Source organism: Odontesthes bonariensis, chromosome 18, assembly GCF_027942865.1.
Source record: "Odontesthes bonariensis isolate fOdoBon6 chromosome 18, fOdoBon6.hap1, whole genome shotgun sequence".
In the NCBI taxonomy this organism is placed as follows: Eukaryota; Metazoa; Chordata; class Actinopteri; order Atheriniformes; family Atherinopsidae; genus Odontesthes; species Odontesthes bonariensis.
Genome location: NC_134523.1, coordinates 297,877 through 309,455, shown reverse-complemented (window position 1 = coordinate 309,455; position 11,579 = coordinate 297,877). Strand labels below are relative to the sequence as shown.

At 44.5% G+C, this 11,579-nt stretch overlaps 1 protein-coding gene across 1 annotated transcript; it reads right to left on the bottom strand.

Annotated features, from left to right (window-relative positions):
• Window positions 1-1,587: 1,587 nt before the first annotated feature.
• Window positions 1,588-11,368, bottom strand: eva1bb (eva-1 homolog Bb (C. elegans)). Its single transcript, XM_075449309.1, has 3 exons — window positions 11,102-11,368; window positions 4,056-4,194; window positions 1,588-2,942 (listed from the first exon to the last, which is right to left on the bottom strand). The coding sequence occupies exons 2-3, from the start codon at window positions 4,120-4,122 to the stop codon at window positions 2,533-2,535; spliced, it is 477 nt and encodes a 158-aa protein (XP_075305424.1). The 5' UTR covers window positions 4,123-4,194; window positions 11,102-11,368; the 3' UTR covers window positions 1,588-2,532.
• Between the last annotated feature and the right edge of the window lie 211 nt (window positions 11,369-11,579).

Below are 11,579 nucleotides of genomic sequence, written 5' to 3'. Positions count from 1 at the left end.
TCGGGGTGCTCATTAAACTCCTAACCTGATTCACTTTCAGGGGAAAACTCAGAGGAATGTCTGAAGTGTTCCGTGTGTCAGAGGAAAACTCGTTTTCTGTTGCTCGGCTGAACGTTGCGTCCAGAATCCGATCAACGGGACGTCCCGGCAGGAGTTCTTCTCGTTCAGCCCGAGTCCCGATGGAAACCAGGATGCTGTGGTATGTAAACACCTGCTCCAGCTGTGTGAGCGTCACAGGATCAGAAACCTGGTTACTGCGGTGACTGTGAACACCACAGCTGGAATGGATCGGACCCAAAACCAGGACACAGATGTGCACTTCCTGTTTGACTCCACACAAAATCTGTGAAACAATATATTCCCTCTGTAGACTGAGATTATTCTGAGTATCGGCTCACTTTTATGTATGAAGCTTCAAATAACAACAAATGTCAGGAAGAAACCATCAGAACCAGAACCAGGAAGAAAGCATCAGAACCAGAACCAGGAACCATCTGCCTGGCCCAACTGGGGCTGAGAGGACAGGAGAGAGGGGACAACAAGCAGCGTAACACCAGGCCAGAGACACCTGCTGAGAGAGAGAAACATGAGTTAATGACAACAATGATGTCACATGTACATGGAGAGGTGCATCATGGGAGCTGCCCCAGCAGGCTGGGCCTATAGAAGCAGAACTATGGGATGTTCCAGGGTCAGCTGGTTCCTCAGAGAGGGGCCTGATAACGAACCCAAACGGCGCATCTTTAACGGGTGGGAACAGGAAGTGAGGGGGTCAAAGTTTCTGTGGGAAACTGAGCTGAGATCAGACAGCGATTGATGCTTCTTATGGAACGGTTGAACTTCCTCCGGCTGTGTTTCTCAGCCCGTTTAGTGGGGAAAGAGATGGAGCTCTGTGAGGCTCCATCGGGCTCTTTGCCCTCAGTTTAGGCTCCAGGTTTGTAAATGTTTACCCACAGATTTAATGGACCGCAACAGGGAAGCTCTTCTCTCTCTTGCCCCAAGAGAGCCAGGAAAGGATTATTTTGGTATCTCAGTCCTCAGAAAATTATGTCAAATTGTTAAAAAGTCACTATTACTGAACATTTCTCCTCCTCTGCAGCAGAGTAACAACATTTAAACAACCGTCTTCAGTCTTCACCTGACACAGAACCAACGACCCACTGATGGTTTATTACTTAAATAACAGATTAATACAGATGAAGCTGGACCGAGTCGGTCCAATATCAAATCAATTCTAACATAAGAAGATATAAACAGTATAATCCTTAAAACGGTAAAATAATTCAACATTTTTCTGTCTGATTTAACGGTTTAAATTCTTCATTTTTAACTTTGCTTTGAGCTGTTTTAGAATAAAGTTTATTTCTGCTGTTTATAACGATGGATTTCCTTTAAACATCTGTTTGAACATCTGTTCAACACCTTTCTGGAGCTGGTCCCGGATCACCGGACCTCTGGGTCGGTGAACGTTTCGGGCTTCTTCTTCGTGGTATTTTTTCCAGGTCACATGGTTTCCCAGCGGCTGATGATCACCGTGTGTAACAGTGACAAAGACCTGTGAAAAATATGAGTTCGCTGAATGAAATGTTGAGTTTTTATTTAGTTATTTATTACTGGCATTCAGAAACAAACATTCACACCCGGTACATGTGCATACATCTTACATCTCTCGTCTGTCCTAAATGCCAAAGTGGTATTTTTGTTTTACGTCTAAACGATAAAAGAGAAATGTTGAGTTTTTATGACCCCGGAATGAACGGTTTGTGAAAACATGAAGAAGAGCAAAAAGAGTTCAGGACGAATGAAAGCAGAAAACAGGAATAAACATGAAGAAGAACAAAGTTTTTTCTTCTCCTCAGCAGATTTAACCGCTGACGCTCTCAGATGGCTGCAGTTTCCCACCCGAACACCAGGGGGCAGTAACTGTTTCTCACTGCTGCTTTGACTCTCAGCTTCTGGTGTTTATTTTAGATTTAATCGTTTTATTTCGGTCATTATTCAGATTTTCTTCTTCAAAAGATCAAAGTTATCCTAAATAAATGAGGACGATCAGACACGTTATTAAAGCTTATCTTTTCCAGACAAGATATTATCTGGTTAATAATTAATAATAATTGATTCATTATTTCCAAATGAACAAAACAACCTGATTCCTCATCACAGGTTTAATGTTTAACTTTTATTTTCCTGAGTTCATCTTTTTCTTTCTAAATGAAAAGTGGAGATTAAAAACATCAGAATTTATCTTAACAACAGATTACCTTCAGCTTTTTATCAGAACCGACCTTAAACTGAGACCCTTTGGCATCTGTTTTGAGTTCAGGATGTTTTGGTCCCAGAACCAGACAGATGCTGTTATAAATGAGTCCCTGTTGGGTTTCTTTGGTTCAGTTTTGTGCTTCATGGCAGTTTTTGTCAGTTTTCTGGTTCGACCACCAGCTTCGCCTCATTAATTCCTTCATTTTAACACCGGCCAGGTGAACGTGCACGGGTCTGTTGGTGTGCACGGGTCTGTTGGTGTGCACGGGCCTGTTATTGGTAGTGCACCCGTCCGATCGTGCCCGTGCCCGTCACCAGGATGTCCGGCTGCCCGTTCCTCCAGATCTCCCGGACGATCCGTTCCCGCTCCTCCAGGCGCCGCGCCTTCTCCAGCTCCTCCACCGACGCGAACACGTTCAGGCTCCTCAGCGTGCCGTTGGACGGGCTGCCGCCATCGCCCGGGGAACCCACCGTCACCCTGGGGACCTCCTGCCCTTCTTCCTCATCGTCCTCCTCATCCTCCTCCTCACTGGACTCCTTCAGCTGCCTCCTCTCGGGGGACGGAGGGGGTCTGCTGTGGCGGCGAGTCCTGCAGGCGATGCTGAGCACCAGCAGGCAGAGCGCCATGAGCAGCCCGAAGCAGACGCCCATCATGAAGTACAGGGCGAAGCTCTCCGGATTATCTGAAAAACAGCAAGAGACAAAATAACTATTTTACACTGTAACAGGACATATTGTGTAAACTCCTTCTTTCTGCTCCTGGGAGCATATATCAGGGCGTCTGAGGTGTAAAACTCCTTCTTCCTGTTCCTGGGAGCATATATCAGGGCGTCTGAGGTGTAAAACTCCTTCTTCCTGTTCCTGGGAGCATATATCAGGGCGTCTGAGGTGTAAAACTCCTTCTTCCTGTTCCTGGGAGCATATATCAGGGCGTCTGAGGTGTTAAACTCCTTCTTCCTGTTCCTGGGAGCATATATCAGGGCGTCTGAGATGTAAAACTCCTTCTTCCTGTTCCTGGGAGCATATATCAGGGCGTCTGAGGTGTAAAACTCCTTCTTCCTGTTCCTGGGAGCATATATCAGGGCGTCTGAAGTGTAAAACTCCTTCTTCCTGTTCCTGGGAGCATATATCAGGGTGTCTGAGGTGTAAAACTCCTTCTTCCTGTTCCTGGGAGCATATATCAGGGCGTCTGAGGTGTAAAACTCCTTCCTGTTCCTGGGAGCATATATCAGGGTGTCTGAGGTGTAAAACTCCTTCTTCCTGTTCCTGGGAGCATATATCAGGGCGTCTGAGATGTAAAACTCCTTCTTCCTGTTCCTAGGAGCATATATCAGGGTGTCTGAGGTGTAAAACTCCTTCTTCCTGTTCCTGGGAGCATATATCAGGGCGTCTGAGGTGTAAAACTCCTTCTTCCTGTTCCTGGGAGCATATATCAGGGCGTCTGAGGTCACAGACAAACACTTCCTGTTAGCTGCACGAGCTAACGATATGACTGATACAGCGTTTGATTTAATTCACTTCCTCATTTGTAAACTTTATAAATTTAGGAAGACACCTTAATTTGGGAGTTTAATTCAAATAAAACTTGTCTTTTTTCTGGTGGTGGATTTTCAGCCTGTTTTACACGAGCAGCTCAGTGACGTTTAAGAATTTCATCCATACAAAACCTGAGAATAATAAACAGTTCAGCATTTAAAAGGCGGGTTTTTCTTCCTCGTGCGGCCCCACAGACTCATCTCGTGACCTGCTGAGGGGTCCCGGGCCCCATGTTGGGGACCTCAGTAACAGATACTGACCTTTGACGTGAGCGTAGGTCGCCATGCTGTTACTGAGCAGCTCCATGTCTCTTCTCACAGGCTCCATCCTGGTTCAGTGGGCGTCAGACATCCACCATCTCCTCTCACACCTTCAGCTGCGGGCCGGCGGCGGCAGATCCTGCAGGAAAACGTGCAGACGGTAACTTTGGTATCACAGGACCGACACGGAGCTTTAAAACATCAGGGAACAAGGACGTTGTGTCCCTCAGGGGTTTGAGAGTCGCACAAATGATACAGGCAGGCTGGTTTTTACCAGTTATAATGGCTGTGTTTCAAACTGCATACTTCTCCTACTATCTTTCTGAGTTAGTGTGCGAGTTTGAGTAAGCGAGAAGTTCCCGGATGCATACTAGATTCTCTAAATGTTGGGTATGCATCATGAGGTTACTACTCATACTCAAACTACCCAAGATGCAACGCAACGTGACGTCGCCGATCGTCATTTCCTGTCAAAACGGCAGTTTCAAGCTAGCTACAACGAGGGTAGGTTCACTTCCTGTTTTCAAAACAAAAGCACCAATTGTATGGTAATGGATTTCCCTATGATAAAAGGCAACGGGTATTTTATTTTGTGAAAATAACAGGAAGTGCGTTAGCTCACTGCGGCTAGCTTTAGTAGCGCCGAATTCGTGGGAATAAAATTGTAAATAGCCGGTATTTTGTCAGGTTTTCAACACGTTGGGGATCTAAACGACTACTTTCTCGCCTGAAAATGTTTCAAATGTTGCTAAAGTTTACAGAGTTTAGAGCTTAAGAGAAATCAGCTTCAGGCCGGCTGATTTCAGCTCGGGCAGGAGCGAAATGCATTGTGGGTAAACGCTCTGCATACTGTCTGATCGATGAGTATGTAGTATGTAGTATGTAGTATGTAGTATGCAGTATGGAAGTATGCAGTATGCAGTATGTAGTATGCAGTATGTAGTATGCAGTATGCAGTATGTAGTATGTAGTATGCAGTATGCAGTAGGTAGTATGCAGTATGTAGTATGCAGTATGCAGTAGGTAGTATGCAGTATGTAGTATGCAGTATGTAGTATGTAGTATGTAGTATGCAGTATGTAGTATGTAGTATGCAGTATGTAGTATGCAGTATGTAGTATGTAGTATGCAGTATGCAGTATGTAGTATGCAGTATGCAGTATGTAGTATGCAGTATGTAGTATGCAGTATGCAGTATGCAGTATGTAGTATGCAGTATGCAGTATGTAGTATGTAGCATGCAGTATGTAGTATGTAGTATGTAGTATGCAGTATGCAGTATGTAGTATGCAGTATGTAGCATGTAGCATGCAGTATGTAGTATGTAGTATGTAGCATGCAGTATGTAGCATGCAGTATGTAGTATGCAGTATGCAGTATGTAGTATGTAGTATGCAGTATGTAGCATGTAGCATGCAGTATGTAGTATGCAGTATGTAGCATGCAGTATGTAGTATGCAGTATGTAGTATGTAGTATGCAGTATGTAGTATGCAGTATGTAGCATGCAGTATGTAGTATGCAGTATGCAGTATGTAGCATGCAGTATGTAGTATGCAGTATGTAGTATGTAGTATGCAGTATGTAGTATGTAGTATGCAATATGTAGTATGCAGTATGTAGTATGCAGTATGCAGCATGTAGTATGCAGCATGTAGTATGCAGTATGCAGTATGTAGTATGCAGTATGTAGTATGCAGTATGTAGTATGCAGTATGTAGCATGCAGTATGCAGTATGCAGTATGTAGTATGCAGTATGTAGTATGCAGTATGTAGCATGCAGTATGCAGTATGCAGTATGTAGTATGCAGTATGTAGTATGCAGTATGTAGTATGCAGTATGCAGTATGCAGTATGTAGTATGTAGTATGCAGTATGTAGTATGTAGTATGTAGTATGTAGTATGCAGTATGTAGTATGTAGTATGTAGTATGCAGTATGTAGCATGCAGTATGTAGTATGTAGTATGTAGTATGTAGTATGCAGTATGCAGTATGTAGTATGTAGTATGTAGTATGCAGTATGTAGTATGCAGTATGTAGTATGCAGTATGTAGTATGCAGTATGTAGTATGCAGTATGTAGCATGTAGTATGTAGTATGCAGTATGTAGTATGCAGTATGTAGCATGCAGTATGTAGTATGTAGTATGTAGCATGCAGTATGTAGTATGTAGCATGCAGTATGCAGTATGTAGTATGTAGTATGTAGTATGCAGTATGTAGCATGCAGTATGTAGCATGCAGTATGTAGTATGCAGTATGTAGTATGCAGTATGTAGTATGTAGTATGCAGTATGTAGTATGTAGTATGTAGTATGTAGTATGCAGTATGTAGCATGCAGTATGTAGTATGCAGTATGTAGTATGTAGTATGTAGTATGCAGTATGTAGTATGCAGTATGCAGTATGTAGTATGTAGTATGCAGTATGTAGCATGCAGTATGTAGCATGCAGTATGTAGCATGCAGTATGTAGCATGCAGTATGTAGCATGCAGTATGTAGTATGCAGTATGTAGCATGCAGTATGTAGTATGTAGTATGTAGTATGCAGTATGTAGTATGCAGTATGTAGTATGCAGTATGTAGCATGCAGTATGTAGTATGCAGTATGTAGTATGCAGTATGTAGCATGCAGTATGTAGCATGCAGTATGTAGTATGCAGTATGTAGTATGTAGTATGTAGTATGCAGTATGTAGTATGCAGTATGTAGTATGTAGTATGCAGTATGCAGTATGTAGTATGCAGTATGCAGTATGTAGTATGTAGCATGCAGTATGCAGTATGTAGTATGTAGTATGCAGTATGCAGTATGTAGTATGCAGTATGCAGTATGCAGTATGTAGTATGTAGTATGCAGTATGTAGTATGCAGTATGCAGTATATAGTATGCAGTATGCAGTATGTAGTATGTAGCATGTAGCATGTAGCATGTAGCATGTAGTATGTAGTATGTAGTATGCAGTATGCAGTATGCAGTATGTAGCATGCAGTATGCAGTATATAGTATGCAGTATGCAGTATGTAGCATGTAGCATGTAGCATGTAGCATGTAGTATGTAGTATGTAGTATGCAGTATGCAGTATGCAGTATGTAGCATGCAGTATGCAGTATGTAGTATGCAGTATGCAGTATGTAGTATGCAGTATGCAGTATATAGTATGCAGTATGCAGTATGTAGTATGCAGTATGCAGTATGTAGTATGCAGTATGCAGTATATAGTATGCAGTATGCAGTATGCAGTATGTAGTATGCAGTATGCAGTATGTAGTATGCAGTATGCAGTATGCAGTATGCAGTATGTAGTATGCAGTATGCAGTATGTAGTATGCAGTATGCAGTATGCAGTATATAGTATGCAGTATGTAGTATGTAGCATGCAGTATGCAGTATGTAGTATGTAGTATGTAGCATGCAGTATGCAGTATGCAGTATGCAGTATATAGTATGCAGTATGCAGTATGTAGTATGCAGTATGCAGTTTGCAGTATGCAGTTTCGAACACAGGCAAAGTCTATGAATGTTGTGAGTCAGGTTAGCTTGTGGCTAATTTTAAATGACACAGCAGTGGTTATCTGTCTGATTGCTCTGGAGTTGCAGCGTTTTCTGTGTCCTGAAATAGTTTTCAGCTGAATGACAAAGATCTGGGCTTTCCAACAACAGATCTCGGGGGAATCCGCTTACTCACGGCACTACTTGCACATAAGCAGCCTGGTTACTCTGAGGGCACTGGATCTACTTTCTCCTAAAAACATCTGTAACGTTTTGTTATTTGGGCGAACTGAGCCTTTAAGGGTCCCACGGTTACAGCAAAGCTCGACGTAAACACGATGCTTCCCACCCTCTCAACAATGTTCGTGGGAGCTGAATGTTTTTCTTTCTGCTTCCAACTCCCCGGGGAGGATGAAACCGTGCCCCCCCCCTCCAGCTGCTGCCATCAGGGGGCTGCAGTCGCCCTCCCGCCCTGATCTTTATCTCAGACCGTAACAGCTCTCAAAGGCTTTCTCTTCGTTTGTTTTTGGGGGTAATTACAGTTTTACGTCCTCTCACTCATGAGAGCTGTGATGGGAACGCTCGACCAGAAGACTTTCTGCTCAGCATTTAACCAAAGAAGAAGAAGAAGAAGCATGGCTCCTTCTGCGGCCTCAATTTGTTGCCCCCAGACCTGAACAACATAAGTGGGCAATTAAGTTTTCAGTCCAGCTCGAGTCAAACGGTGTTGTTTCAGTGGACTGACCCGTAAAGATGGAGAAGGTTTCTCCTTTTCTGACTTAGAACCAAGGGTGCAGGAAGAGGGGGGGGCAAGGGGCCACTGCTCCTACTTTATAACAATAATAATACAACTTTATTTATGTAAAACCTTTTAAAAATGGAGCTTTAACAGGCCAGGGGTCCGTTTCACGTAGCAGGTTCAACCAACTCTGAGTCTATTCCTGATCTCTGAGTTGATCTACTCTGAGATAGAAAACTCTGAGTTTTCGGTTCCAGAAACGCTGATTTGAGTGAGGTTAATCAACTCTGAGTAGGTTCACCTTGAGTTTAGCGCGTACACCACAACTTTAAAAAGCCAGCATCAATGGAGCCCCGATTCGACGAGTCGCCTTGACAACGGGGAAGAGGAGGGGCTACGTTTTTCACCAACCTCGAATTGGAAATCTTAATGCGCTCATACGGCGAGTTTCAATACGTTTTTAGAAATAAGTGCAACACCGCTGCAGCAGCAAAAGTGTAAGTTTAAATGTAGTCCTTTGCAATCACAATAATATTACAGGGAAACTGCTTGAATGGTAGCCCATTCATTTATTTCATTTAGGTGCAATCCCGCAGGGGAGAAGCGCTCTTGGCATCAGTTTAAGATGAAATATAAAAACATTGTTCAAACAGGTGAGACCTCGGCATGGAGGTACCTCATTTTGATCATGTTTTAAATATTAAGTGGCTATTTGACTGTGCAGTTATTTTATTCCCAACATAATGCTGTTTTCACACACATAAACTATGTCTTCTCATCTATACCATCCATCCATCCATTATCTATACACCGCTGAATCCGTCAGTCGGGTCGCGGGGGGGCTGGAGCCTATCCCAGCGGTCAATGGGCAAGAGGCGGGGTACACCCTGGACAGGCCGCCAGTCCATCACAGGGCCACATAGAGACAAACGAGACAAACAACCATGCACACTCACAGTCACTCCGAAGGACAATTTAGAGTCATCATCTATATCATGTTCTGTTAAATAATTAAGCCTATTTAAACTAACACAGACTTCTACTGAGCCAACAGAAAGAAGGCAGATGCCCGTAAAACGGGTGGTGGCCAGCACCTCTAACGGAGGCCAGTGGCTGAGGGAATCCACCCCCCACACACGAGTGCCTTTATAAAATATAATAGGCCTATATATGTCTTTTTTAAGCCTATTCATACAAATATTTATTTGTCTTTTTTTTCTTTTGTCCCAACACATTCTGATGGTGCCGCTCAAAAAGATAATTGTCTGTAAATGCAAAAATCTATGCGCGGTCTGATAACCATCTCCGACGAATATTTATTTCTCTGCGCAATAATGCTGCTCCTTCATCCACAGGATCATTGTCAAAAGGACATGTTCGTGAAAAAAGTTGCCTCCTGCTGTATCTAATGGACTTCTAGAAGTAGAAGAACTCGCTCTGCTGACTGAATGAATGAGGAAATCAGATGGCGTGTGTGGCTGAAAGAGGGCGGAGACAGAGAGAAACTCCAGGTTTCTTGAATAAAACCTGGTCCCGACCAGGTTAGGTTCAGAGAGTCTGTTACTCCGGTAACTGACCGTGAGGTTAAGTTACCTCTCTTTGTGAAACAGGCTAGAGTTACCCCTCTTTCTCGGGGTTGAGTTACCTCCCTTTGTGAAACGGAAAACTCAGGGTTTCCCTCATTTCAGGGTTAATAAACTCAGAGTTTTCACTAAACCTGCTACGTGAAACGGACCTCTGGTGGAGGAAACTGAGCCAAACGGGGATGAGAAGAAATAAAGAAAAGGAAAAGTTTCAAATGATTAAAAACATGAATAAATAACCGGCAGAACCCATGTGGACCCAAGTGGACCCAAGTGGACCCAAGTGGACCCAAGTGGACCCCAAGTGGACCCAAGTGGACCCATGTGGACCCAAGTGGACCCAAGTGGACCCAAGTGGACCCCAAGTGGACCCAAGTGGACCCCAAGTGGACCCCAAGTGGACCCATGTGGACCCCAAGTGGACCCAGAGTGGACCCCAAGTGGACTCAAGTGGACCCAAGTGGACCCCAAGTGGATCCAAGTGGACCCCAAGTGGTCCCCAAGTAGATCCATTTGGACCCCAAGTGACCCATGTGGACCCATGTGGACCCCAAGTGGACCCCAAGTGGACCCCAAGTGGACTCAAGTGGACCCAAGTGGACCCCAAGTGGACCCCAAGTGGACCCAAGTGGACCCCAAGTGGTCCCCCAGTAGATCCATTTGGACCAGCAACGTTTCTTCTATCGTTAGATTCTTTAATTGCTTTGATTACACGATCAGAATGAACTCTTAACTCCTCCACAAATTCCCTTTTTACAGACAGAAAATATAAACCTGTGTTTATAATATCCTGTAAACACAAAAACACAAACCTATGTCTGAAACCACAAACTTTCCCTCCTCACGCCTCCACAGACGTGCATGTTTGTGGTGAAGTTCTCCCGAACAGGAGGAACATAACGAATCCCCGGGGCAGACCCATTTAACACTTTTCCAGACCAGTCCAATAACGTCTGAGCTGCTCTGCGTCGGGCAGCTGCGGCTGTTTATGTGAAGCCCATAAAACGCTCAGAAACTCCTGTTTTAGATGAAACCTGAGCCTGCTGCTGAGAATAAAACTTATTTAACAGAAGTCACCGCAGACTGTCAGGAGGAAGCTGCGGTCTTACAGAGTCTGGGACCCTGGGCTGCTTTCATTCTGCACAGAACGGCTTCATTTCAGAGTACCTGCAGATTTCTGAGGGAGAGGAAAATTAAACGTTTCCTTGTCATAAGTTCCTCTGACTCACCTCGGTTCAGGCTGAGACTTTAGATGAGAGCTCAGAGCAGAAAAGACGTTCTCGTCGGTCAGTCTGCGTTCATGCTGCTGCTGCTCTGATCCTCACAGGGAGGGCTGCTCCAGGCTCCTGTTTTAAAGGAGGCGCTTCCTTTCCCTCAGACAAGTGACACATGCACACCGCTACCATCCGACTTCCAAATGAGAGCCTGAGGAGCTGCTGTCCGTCCTGCCGGCCGCTCCAACACTGAGCTCTGTTCACTTTTTGAGCCGGCAGGGTGGAACAGGAAATAGCTGGGCGGCTGCCACGGGCGGAGGGCCACGGAGCGGCGGGGGCTCCGGGATTAACTGAGCTCTTTGTGTTTAATCTGGGCCCCGAGGGGAAGGGAAGAGCTGCAGTTAGCGGAGCAGCCCAGCAGGTGCTGGGAAAGTGGGAAGTTAAACCTCTGCTCCAGCACATTTAGGTTCCAAAACATTTAGGTTCCAACACA